Genomic DNA, 11325 nt, shown 5'->3' with positions numbered 1-11325 from the left:
TTGAGGCAACAATAGCTGTTTTGAGCATGATCAAGAAGAAATGTGTATTATGTATTGAACAATGTAGAACTTCAACACAGGGTTGCAATATGACTCATTTATTAATGAAAAATCTGATCAAATATGTACATTGTTATACATTCCTTATACAGTGTGAAATATGACGAGAAATGTGGAACAGAAAATCAAATATGACAAATAATCTGGTAAAATGGAAAAACAGCATCTCTTTCATCCAATGTAACAAGTGAGTTAAATTTAAAGATAAACATACAGGTTTAACACACATGCCGACATCAGGTAGACCACATCATCCAGCCCAGCCTTCAGCTGCACCGCTCAGTCTTCTGCACAGTCCAATGAGTCCAGTGAGAGGAAAACATCTGCTTTACACTTAAATATCCCCTTGTTGTCCTGGAAGAGTTCACAGCTCTGCAGGTTCGGTGTAATGTCTTTGATACAAATTGGCTGTTGGAGAGAAACAGACAAAAGATGCATTACACTGGAGTTTGCTCATAAATCTCTGCTTGCTTGTCCCATGGCTAATAGTGTAGAGTTTCGAGGGTAACTTTCTGAAAGCAACTGAGGGCTTTAAGGTGTTCATATCCCCACACACCTTCCTAAGGAGTGTGTTTGTGGTCCTTAATAGTGAGTTTATACTGACCTTATCATACTTAATGGTATTTTTGTATCTCCTATGGTATCACTACAATATTAAAGGGACTTGTAGTTTTGGACCATTTTTGCGCTCGTAATTCCAGCTTCCCTTGTCATCGTGGTCTCAGACTGGGTGGTGCTGACTGGACAGCTCCGTCATGACTGAAATGAGTGCGAGTCCAACTGTAAGAGGCTTAAAAATCAGCCTGGTCAGATTTTAGTTCTTTTTTGTTCATCTGTTCTTTTACTCTAGAACTGTAGTAGTCATTTTGAAGTATACAATATAAATCTAGTAAAATTATAAGCCCTGTAGAAATATCACGGTGATGCATAGGACATAAAAATTACCCTACCATAAAAAACGATAAAAATCACTATAAACTCACTATGGAACATGGAAAATAGAAATATTATGGAGATAAACTCACTGCCTTACCAGAGGTCACTGTAAACTCTCTGCTGAGGACCACAGACACACTAGAGGCGCCTACACTGCAAAAACTATCCATCTTAGAGTAGGGGTTATAAAATCTGAAATTTTCTTAAAACAAGTGAAACATCCGACAATGGGATGGAAATTTTACTTGTGCAAACCAGAATTTTCTTGACTCGAGCTTATTTCAAGAGACAGTCTCTGAGGAAAATTCTCAAAACTGCACTGGGAACGAGTAAACTTGTATCACCACATCAGCTGACGTTTTACTTGTTTTAAGGAAAATGAGATGGTAAGATTCAACACCAGATCAAATTGTTAATGTGAACATGTGTTTGCAGTGTATACAAATATTACAGCCTATTGCAGTTTTTCGTTAGAGCACCAGGCTACAAGGCAGCGTGCGTAATGCGTAATGGCAATCCTATCCAACCCATAGGGGTTGATATAAATGGTGACCACTGACCATAGTCTTCAGGATGAAATTATGGTGATTTAATTCGGAAATCAGGCTGTTGATTGATTCTCCGCTGTCAGACGAGTCCGGCTCGGCTCTCCTGATGTACGGCGACCTCCGGATCCCGGACAGCAAGCCAGACGCTCTGCCCACCGAGTAGTAGCTCGGACCGGCCACCTGCTTGTACCATGCCTCGGTCGGACTGCAAGAGACCAGCATGGAGATGACCACGATGAAGGAAACAAGTTTAAGAGACATCTCCATCTCGAGGCTTGTTCCTGCTTGTTCCTGCTTGTTCCTGCGCACCTTTAACTGAAGCGGCTGGTCCTGCTCGTCGTCGCGGCTCACTACTTGTCCCCTTGTTTCCAGTGTCTTACTTATAGGGTCTCGTGATCATACTCGCAGTTTCGTCAACGAAAACTGCCCCGGTGTGGGTGATTCACATTTCCACCACAGAGAAATCCCGCGTGGAGAACCGGGGAGGGCATTTGAAGTTTTCTTGAAACAACTAGATCTGCAGTAGAAACTAGTGAAATTATCTCACCACACTGGATGATTTTTGCACTCTTTTAAAGAAAAAGTACCCTCAAAAAGTGAAACACTTATGTTACTAGACCTATAGCATGACAACCAATGACATTCTCCTACAGTCTATAGCCTGGTGATTCTCTCTCCATGTTACAGCAGAGAGGGAAGAGACATACAATCCACATCATGTCCATGATGCTGAAAAGTAATATTCTCTAAAAAGCCCCTGTCCTTCTATTTATTCAATCAATTATTGCTTTTAACAAAATCATTGGATTTAATTTTCATATGTGGATGCCACTGATGATATAGTTCATTGGAGAGTTGGTAGGCCCAGAGAACAAACTGTGCAGTGGCTTTCAAGCCTTTTCTGGGGGGCAACTTCTTGAAACAATTTAAGCGCAAAAATAGCTCACACTTTATTTGGATAATCCAATGTTGATTCTCAACTATAATAATGTGTCCCTAAAAGGTCAACTGAGCTTCAAGTGATGCTCATAATTGTGTGAAAAGTACTCTATTCAGTGTCTGGGTTAGGGCTAATCTTAGGGTTGGGGTTAATGTTAGAAACAGGGTTAGGATCAGACTAATGCCAGGCTTAGGGTTACATAGTCTGTGGAGATGCATCAAAAATGCGTGACACTTTATTATCTTTTTGTCACCTGATCATGGAGTATCAACATTGGACTATCCAAATAAAGTGTTACCCAGAACTAAAGTTCACAGTATTTTATTCAGCCTGCCTCACAACTCAGGTATTTGGGAAGTCTTTGGCAAAATGGCAGACAGTGATAAGGGGATGTCATAGACTGAAATCCTATCCTAATAGTGTAGGGGGTCAGTAGATTGACTTGTGTTAAAAACAAAAGCCTCACAAAGTATCACACTGCCTACTCTGACAACATGACTGTGCAATTGCTCACAAGAAAGCAGTGGCAGACTGGGACTCTTGGCACATTGTAGGTCACATGCAGAAAGAGCTTAAGTGGCACATTGAGTCTGCGGTGTACGTGACCTGATTTCATAGGCTGAGATTTCTTTGAAGAAGCTGGCAACTGTCTTAATTTGGCTACAGAGCTTCTCTCAATCTCTTTGACAACTCTAACCAAGGAGCTGGACTGATTACTGTAACCGGCAAGAATATGGGTGTTGAACATGCAAACCTCACATGTGCACTAATACTACTATTTCTATCTGGTAAGAACAATACTTTTAATCTCGTTTAAGATAAAATTGTTACAAAGATAAAATCATATATGTGTGAATCCATCTCTTTCAGGTGTTCCTTGCAGAATGTGGAAAGTGGGATATCAACAGCAACATATATGTGCAGTGAAAGGCTCCTCTGTTGCCATTCTTTGTTCATATTACTATCCTAAGATGCCTAATGTCAAACTGAGAGTGAAAAGAGTTATATGGGGTCATGAAAGGTATAATATTTATGATGGTCCTTTCATTTTTGACAGTCAGTCAAAAAATAACGCCACAAAATTTGAGTATATTGGCAACATACGCCACAATTGTTCTTTTAAAATACACCAAGTGGAGCACAACGACAGTGGAAAATACATCTTCAGATTTATAACTAACTCTAAAAAAGGCAAATGGACTGGTGTCATTGGCTCAACATTAAAGGTTGTTGGTAAGTTTTTTTTTATTGTTCATAAACAAAATATAGTTGTGAAAGTTGTTTAACTGGCAACGTATGAGACATAAACAACACTTTGTACTTTTAGATTTGAAGGTTTTGGTGATGAAACCTAATGGAGAGGGGATAATGAAGGAAGGCGAGTCTGTGAATCTGACCTGCGTAAATGGCTGTGATGGCGGCAACCACTCATCTGCCATCGCCTGGTTTAAGGATGGAGAGCCCTTTAATGAAGGGCCTGTACTTTACATACACAACATGTCCTCCACAAGCTCTGGGAGCTACGCTTGCTCTCTGAAAAAGCACACTGGAACACTATCAGAGGTCGTTAGTATCCACGTTGAATGTAAGTACTGGAAACAATGTCAATGTTTAAAAGTAAAGGAGATGAGGATGGATAACTGTATGATTTAATAATGAAAATAACATCTATGTGGTATCCCAGGGATGCACCAAGCCTCCCTAGTTCCAGCTCCAGCTCCCTAGCTTTACTGATCTTTGACTGAAGGCATCATTTGTCTCCACATTGTGTTACAACTGTAGAGACAAATGCGCCCCAAGAAAAACTAGGCTCAAAACTTTTTTTGTTATGCACTGCTTATGCAACTTGATCTTTATTTTTTTATGCATTTTAATTCTTCATTTATTCTCTCTTCTTATACACCTTATCTCTTTTTATTTGTTGTTATTTATCTTGTCCTGTATTTTTTATCTAATGTCACCTTGCGTACAGGACTTTGAATTGCCTTTGTGTACAAAATGTGCTATATAAATAAACCTTACAATACTATCTGGATATGCACAATGCAGATCCACTATTTAACTGAGAACACAGATGGTGAGTTCAGCAAATTAATTCTCTGATATCTAACGACTCTGCTGTTGTTTCAGACGGCCCTAAGAACACATCAGTATCTGTCAGGCTGCCAGACACAGGCGGTAAAATCAGGCTGGTCTGCAGCAGCGATGCAAACCCCCCGGTGGACAACTACACCTGGTTTGCAATAGACGATGACGATGCTATGGCAGTCGGACACCACCGTGAACTGCACTTCGATGGGTTTGGCCCTGCTGACGGTGGCCAGTACTTATGCAGCGTCACCAACACACATGGAAGTCAAAATTCTTCTATTGTGACTTTAAAGATAAAAAGTAAGTAGAGCAGAAATAGATGAGATGCACGATATAAGGTTTCCACAGTCAGTTCAGCAGAATATTCCCCTGGGAGCCATATTTTCAAGATCAGAATAAAAAGAAAAATATATATGCAGTATTTCTACACATCTTCTAAAATTGTGATACTAATTGGAGCTAAAAATGGGGAGCAACTAGTCTGTCCCACAGACATTTAATAGCTGTCATCCAAATCAATATTTTTACAAGATTTAGCCCAAAGTAGGTTGTACCAGACAACTTCAGACTAGAGTTAAATAATAATAATATATAATAATTATTATTATTATTTAACTTCAGTCTAATAATACTTATAATAATAATAATTGTAATTGTAATAATTGTAATTATAATAATCCAAGTTCTTTTCAGTGACTTCCTCTGAACTGAATGATTAAATGATAACAAATGGTTATAAGTTGTGTTGAGTATCATAAAAGTTTAATGGAAATAATCATGACCAATTAAATTACGCCATATGAGACTGATCTAAAATATTACTGTCCATGATTCTGGCACTCTCTGACATGCTGTCTTTATTGTTACACAGGGACTGAAGCAACAGTTATCACAAACATGCTTGTCATTGCTACTATTACCATGCTTTTCATTGTGACCGTTGGTGTTGCTATCAAAAGGTACACTGAATTTACAGCCTACTGTGCTGTTCATAATATAAAAGTCAAACTAACGATCACATGATATTGTTACAAAATACATTTGCCTGTTTCAGACTCTGCAAAAGGAGGATGGAGACACCAGAGACAGACTTTGAGGAGAATATACAGGTGTCAATATCAGTATTTGCCAATTAAAATCAATTTACTGGTCTGTCTATTTTTCAAGGTTATAAAGTAAATTAGAGCTGGGTGTCATTTGTGTTGCTAAATACTGACTTCTGCTGTTTTTACAATTTCTATGACTTCTGTTTTTACATAGATGCTTATCATGAACTTCAAAGTATTTTCAGTGCGCCACAGAGGCGGTAAACAGTTTAAAGTGTGTCAGTTGGACCTGCTTTTTCTGCAAACATGTCAGCAAGGGTGGAAGTCATCAAGACTTGTCAAAACCACAACCTGATTCCTTGTGATAAATGAGAGACATACAGACAGTGCAGTAATGGGTGTCAGAAAAGAAAAGATTGGAGGTGTTTTTGTTGTGTGGGTGTATTATCAACAGCCAAAATACTGGTAGCTTGTGATGGAAATGTGATGTGATGGAAAGTAAGAATTTAGGAAAGTAAGAATTTAGGTTACAGAGAACACATTGTGCTATGCTAATTCACTGCCATGTGCTATTTCTTTATGACCATACCCAGAATACAGCAATCTATGTTAACTGGCCCATGTTTGACAACAGCCAATCACAAGCGGGAAGTCAGAGGGAGGGGGAACCACAAGAAGTCACATATGCAACTGTGCACATCACCAAGAGAATGGCAAACATGTGAGATGTTTTCACAAACTCACTAACATTCATTTTTAAATGCTACTTTATGCTGTATGAGAGGCACAGCACATACTCACCTGCTATATGTACATCACTTCTAGAGAGCAGCAGATGGATACCCATGATAATGAGCATCCAGTGATTTACAGCAGTGTGTGCAGGTAAAACTCCACAGCTTAGCAACGCTCTGCAAAGCACTTGATAATGTCATGATCTATGATTTGTATGAGGCAATGCAAACATTTTTTTTTCTTCTTTAACAGGAATCAACTCTTGAACTCTTCATGAATTCAACTCCGCAAATTTTAACAATAAGCACTTACAGTTTTATAGACAAGTAGTTGACCAAAGCTGAAAGAGGAAAAAGAAAAGTGTTATTTTTGGCTTGATGGCACCAAATGGGAACATCGGTCCTAATGGGAAGCCATCCTTATACATGGAGAGGGAACCACTACCTATAACAGCAGAAAGAAAAACTATCCACATGACTAATAACAGCGGCATGTCCTACCTGCAGAGTAACCTGGCTGACGTATTGCCTTGCAAATAGCCTGGGTAGTGCTTTTTGGTTTCTATCTGCATTAACAAAAGGTATTTTTGTTGTCTCGCTTGTCATGACTCTTTTCTATTTCTCTCCCTAAATGTTAAAACTGAATGCAATACTAATTGTCTCAGTAATTTGTCCCAAAATTGAAATTTCAGAGTATTTTTTCTTCCCCTGTTGTGGTATAGTGTATTACTGAAGAGCTTTTTTTCCCCTATCACAGCAATTTACAAAGGGCAGCAGCAGCCAGGATACATGTGGAGGGCATCCAAAACAAACTGACACTTTCTTCATTGTGCCAGATAGAAAAGATGAGAAAACCCATTGCATCATTGCACCCTGACAAACTCTTACTCAAAACACGCTGGTGAGACAATAATTGTTTTAATATGCATCTTGTCTATTCTGTTTCAAGGACTTTTTGTTTGCTGTGTGCTTTTTTTGAGAATTCATATAACTGGCAACAACAGTAAATACCAAATGATCAAACATATTTCTTGGCTCATCAAAGAGAAAAAAAATGGCATGTGGATTTTTCTCCATGTTATTGTGCTTTGTTATACTTCATTGTACGTTCTGCAATGCCTTTGGGTCCAAGTGCATGGACATTCACACAGTAATTGGCTGTTAGTTGCCTATTGGTGCTCAGTGATTTCATACTCGATGGTAAAAGTGGGAAGTTGGCTGTGGGAAAGAAATGGATTATATATGTTCTTCTTTCAAACTATGGTATCTCTGATTTAATAAATCATCATGAAAAGCAATGTGAAGAGCTGTGTGAAGATTACTATTACTGTTGATTCAGTAGTATCATGTATCATGTACATTTCTTTTTATCAGGCTTCTTGTCTCATTCATTTGAATGCAATGTTTTTGTTCACATCTGGTTTTGTAAATGGATTTTTTGCAATAAAGGTTGTTAAAAAAGAAAAGGCCAAGGAATCCTCTATGAGTGGTGATGCCACTTTTTCATAGAGTTGATTGATGAGGAGGCGGGTTTTTTAATACGTTTGGATCTGATAGATTGAACATAACCTGCTGTGGAGCAGGTTAGCTGTGCAGTTACCATGGTGATGTATTGGGGGTGATGATGCTCATACTCCTACTCCTCCTCTTTGTGGCACAGTTCACCCCTGACAGTGATGTGTCCGGTTCAAAAGTGAGCCGCCGTCATGGGACCAAAAATCCAGGGTTAAGGCCAAAGTTAGCTTGCTGACCCACTGATCTTGGTTGCAGGTCCCAGGTGATTTTCAGTGATTACCACAACTTCAACCGGTGAATGAAACCCTTCATACTCTTGGCCCTACATAGCACATGGTTGCCCGGCTCTGCTGATTTCCAAGTTATTCTGCCCTCTGGTGAAATTATGGAAGCATAGCATCCTGAGAGCTGCTTCAGTGCTGAGCCTCTACTGTAGTCCTCCACATGCAACAATCTACACAGTGGATGAGTGGGTGTCATGTGAGAGCTGTACAGACTACAGAGGCACCAGTGATACTCGCGTAAAATGGGGCATGAAACAGAAGACAATCATTATAACAATAAACATGAGCATTTACAGGAAAAGGGTCATTAGGGCTGTTTTGAGTGTCAATTCCTCATAGACAACAACACAATACAGTCTTGTGACAGGGCCTGGTTTGTTTTACAACACAATTAACTTCTATCACTGTATGATACACAGTGATGGAGAGCATCTGTCACACAAGAGATAACAACACTGTCAGGGACCAAATAATTCTTTATGTCTTATTCGTAGATCAGTATTTGTTGATTATTTGTTTCAGGCCAATTATGTTGTTGTTGGTGTTTGTGCATGGTGCGATTTCCCAGCCTAAACTCCTATGTATGTATAGAACCTAAAAATGACAGTTAAATTAACTTGACTTTCCTTGACATGCCATGCTCAAGTGCACACTGTGTTATGGTGTAGTATCTTCACAGTGTGATACTTCCAGATCAGCAGGAATCCATCCAGACCGGGTACTGGTCCACTTCCTGGACATCATGCTGTTCTCATTTTGCTGGTTCTGTCTCCCAGAAGCATAACCTACTACCCTCTGCTGAGTTTCTTTTATACTCATCAGTTGTTTCCCCCCCACTTAAGTTAGGACTTTTATCTGATTTTTCTTTTACTTTCATTTATTCAGTGGAAAGTAGCTATATCCTGTTCCTCGTTCATGCAATTACACACATTCACTCCTGGGGGCTTTCCAGTGCAACCACAGCCTTCTAGCTACTGCTGGCCACTGGGCAACTGTATGAGTTTAGTGCCTTGCTCAAGGACACACTGGGAGTTGGCCTAGTTGTTGACGAGAGGGAGAGCACTCATTCACTTTCCCCAACCGGTCCGGGGTTTCCCTATATGCTATCGCCCAAATGTAGATAATGTAAGATTTACGCCTATTTTGACTGCAGTGAATATCTACCTCTACGTTTTCCTATCACAGGTAAGTCAAGTCAAGGTAAACTCGACTCCCACTCAGAATAGGGTGCGGTTCAGCCTGCCTATTTGAGGAAGTCAGAACCGGGGCAATTAGCAAAGCAAATTACCCAAGGCTTGAACTCTGTACTTGTATTTTTTATTTATTTATTTATTTATTTATTTGTTCCGCTCATGGTAGTGCACTGTTCAATTCACAATCAAAACACAACTCAGGTGGTATTGTCATCTTACTCAGTAGTACCAGAGCATTGTGTTATTACGACTCGTGTAGATAGAATGAGGTTTTTTTTTTTTTTCATTTTTTAGTTAACGCCCATTTCTGGTTAAACGAAACTTTATGAAAACAGGCGGAACTGATAGTCTCAAATGTGATTCCCCGGCATATCGCAGGCAAGTTGCAGCAGAGATGACACTGTGGGCCTCCTCCTCTGCACAAGTCTTGAAGAGGAAAGGGACGCAACGCAGTCAACCCAGGTAGGACTGGTGAAAGTGTTAACGACGGCATTGTAAAGCCTCAGGTGATATCGGGGGCTCAGGGGGACAAATGTCAGGAACAAACTAGCTCATCCTAGCGCAGTGGCGGTTTGTGCTCGTTGTGACAGATAGGATCACACGTGAGGGTCGATAAATAGTCAGTGCAAATTGGTGTACGTATTTATCCTTACAGCTGGTTAGCATGTTACACCACGGACATGATTGGACGGGGCCTTTGTAGACAGGAATATGAAACCCGCCGAGTCTTAATAAATCAGTAGCAGTCGCCATTGTTTTCTGACATGGTTTTCATTGTTTTACTTTGTCGTGGAAAGTCTGAGTCACACGGGCAAGCTGACCTAGCTAGCTAAATCGATAGGCTATGAGAGCTAGTAAGCTAGTTAAAGTGCAGCCTAAACCACTCAAATTGTGCTGAGCAAAAGCAGTTTTTTGGGTGTGACATCGGGCTGTGACTGTATTCACAGTGTCGTGACACTGAATTAATAATATTACAGTCTCAGTCTGGGTATGTGTTTACTTGGCAGCCTGCGGCATGTTTTTAGTTGTGTCGTTGTAGGCTGGAATCGAAACAGGAAGTGATTTGCGTGCTACGCGCGTGATTGGTTGACTCTTGATGTCAAAGATCTTCTATGCTTGAGAAGAGGAGTCACTCGTTAGTAAAAGACAGTCCCACCTTTTGGTCGGCACATGTGGGCGTTAACTGTAACCAATGTGCTCTCCTGATCAGACACTAGCATCACCGTTAACACAGGGACTGATTTGTTGCAGGCCTGAAACGAATGTATTTTTCTTTAATTAAATAAATAAAAACATCTACATTTTTACACTTTTGTAACAAAGGATATGTGTATGAACATAGAATAAAGTGGCATGGGTACAAGACTGTGTACATAGCGTACTTTTTAATGAATGAATTTAAGGAATGAACTGCTCTTCCCATACAGCATAGTAAATGATGTCATCGATTTTCTTTTCCTCATTTTCAACAGTGATACTATAGTAACATGATATAATAATGTAATAGTAGTTACTGATTTGTAATGATTTTCGCCCATGTGACCACCCTCATCCCCTAAAATATATATGTGTGTATATATATATAGACCGCTCTGATCAGTGGGAACTTGCTAAAGCTTGTCGGTGGTGTAGTATTTCATAAGGAACTCAAGAATAAAACACAATTTCTTGACAAAGTTGAAGTAAGATTGACTGAAGGATTCAACAGGAACATATATAGTTGTTTCACAATATGATTGTTCATGGTAAGTCTACCTTAAACCGTTAAAACATAATGGATAATGATAAAATTCCCTATGGGGAAAATCAACAGGACACATAGGAACCTGACATTTCAGCTCTGCCGCACTTAATGATTGCGGTAACCAGAAGTTGAGGCACAGTGAGACCTCTTGCTGGTTCCTCTCTGACTGTCTTCCTCACTTATTATTGGATGTGGAAAGAGGCCGCTGGGGCACAGTTCAAGGCAGCGAGTGGG

The 11325-nt window shown here is 39.8% G+C and overlaps 2 protein-coding genes across 7 annotated transcripts; one reads left to right on the top strand and one right to left on the bottom strand.

The window, feature by feature from the left end:
- Positions 1 to 228: 228 nt before the first annotated feature.
- On the bottom strand, positions 229 to 1874 carry LOC139653632 (neuropeptide B-like). The gene is made up of 2 exons (XM_071530531.1): positions 1557 to 1874; positions 229 to 468 (listed from the first exon to the last, which is right to left on the bottom strand). The coding sequence occupies exons 1-2, from the start codon at positions 1809 to 1811 to the stop codon at positions 340 to 342; spliced, it is 384 nt and encodes a 127-aa protein (XP_071386632.1). The 5' UTR covers positions 1812 to 1874; the 3' UTR covers positions 229 to 339.
- A 1319-nt stretch (positions 1875 to 3193) lies between these two features.
- Positions 3194 to 7725, top strand: LOC139653631 (B-cell receptor CD22-like). 6 transcript variants are annotated; one of them, XR_011696002.1, is made up of 10 exons: positions 3194 to 3272; positions 3355 to 3717; positions 3812 to 4069; positions 4615 to 4875; positions 5447 to 5534; positions 5630 to 5684; positions 6256 to 6342; positions 6447 to 6506; positions 6609 to 6936; positions 7113 to 7725. XR_011696002.1 is itself a non-coding variant. In XM_071530530.1 (9 exons), the coding sequence occupies exons 1-9, from the start codon at positions 3218 to 3220 to the stop codon at positions 6631 to 6633; spliced, it is 1293 nt and encodes a 430-aa protein (XP_071386631.1). In that variant the 5' UTR covers positions 3194 to 3217; the 3' UTR covers positions 6634 to 7725. The 6 variants fall into 6 exon arrangements, 1 of the variants encoding a protein (XP_071386631.1); XR_011696001.1 differs by having other exon boundaries at positions 6215 to 6342; positions 6609 to 6900; XR_011696000.1 differs by having other exon boundaries at positions 6215 to 6342.
- The last annotated feature ends 3600 nt before the right edge of the window (positions 7726 to 11325 follow it).

Source organism: Centroberyx affinis, unplaced genomic scaffold (genome assembly GCF_046629955.1).
Source record: "Centroberyx affinis isolate AG114_WGS23_722 - 3 ecotype Tasmania unplaced genomic scaffold, CSIRO-AGI_Caff_v1 ptg001934l_1, whole genome shotgun sequence".
Taxonomy (NCBI): domain Eukaryota; kingdom Metazoa; phylum Chordata; class Actinopteri; order Beryciformes; family Berycidae; genus Centroberyx; species Centroberyx affinis.
This window is presented reverse-complemented; position numbering and strand designations above follow the sequence as displayed.

Bases quoted from the DNA above. Each gene is read 5' to 3' on its own strand.
- LOC139653631 (XM_071530530.1), top strand. From the start codon at position 3,218: ATGGGTGTTGAACATGCAAACCTCACATGTGCACTAATACTACTATTT. The intron at 5,685-6,214 runs GTGTCAATATCA...GACCATACCCAG, and splicing joins ACTTTGAGGAGAATATACAG to AATACAGCAATCTATGTTAA. The intron at 6,507-6,608 runs GTAAAACTCCAC...CTTCTTTAACAG, and splicing joins ATTTACAGCAGTGTGTGCAG to GAATCAACTCTTGAACTCTT.
- LOC139653632 (XM_071530531.1), bottom strand. From the start codon at position 1,811: ATGGAGATGTCTCTTAAACTTGTTTCCTTCATCGTGGTCATCTCCATG. The intron at 469-1,556 runs GTCAGTGGTCAC...TCTCTCCAACAG, and splicing joins ATTTCATCCTGAAGACTATG to CCAATTTGTATCAAAGACAT.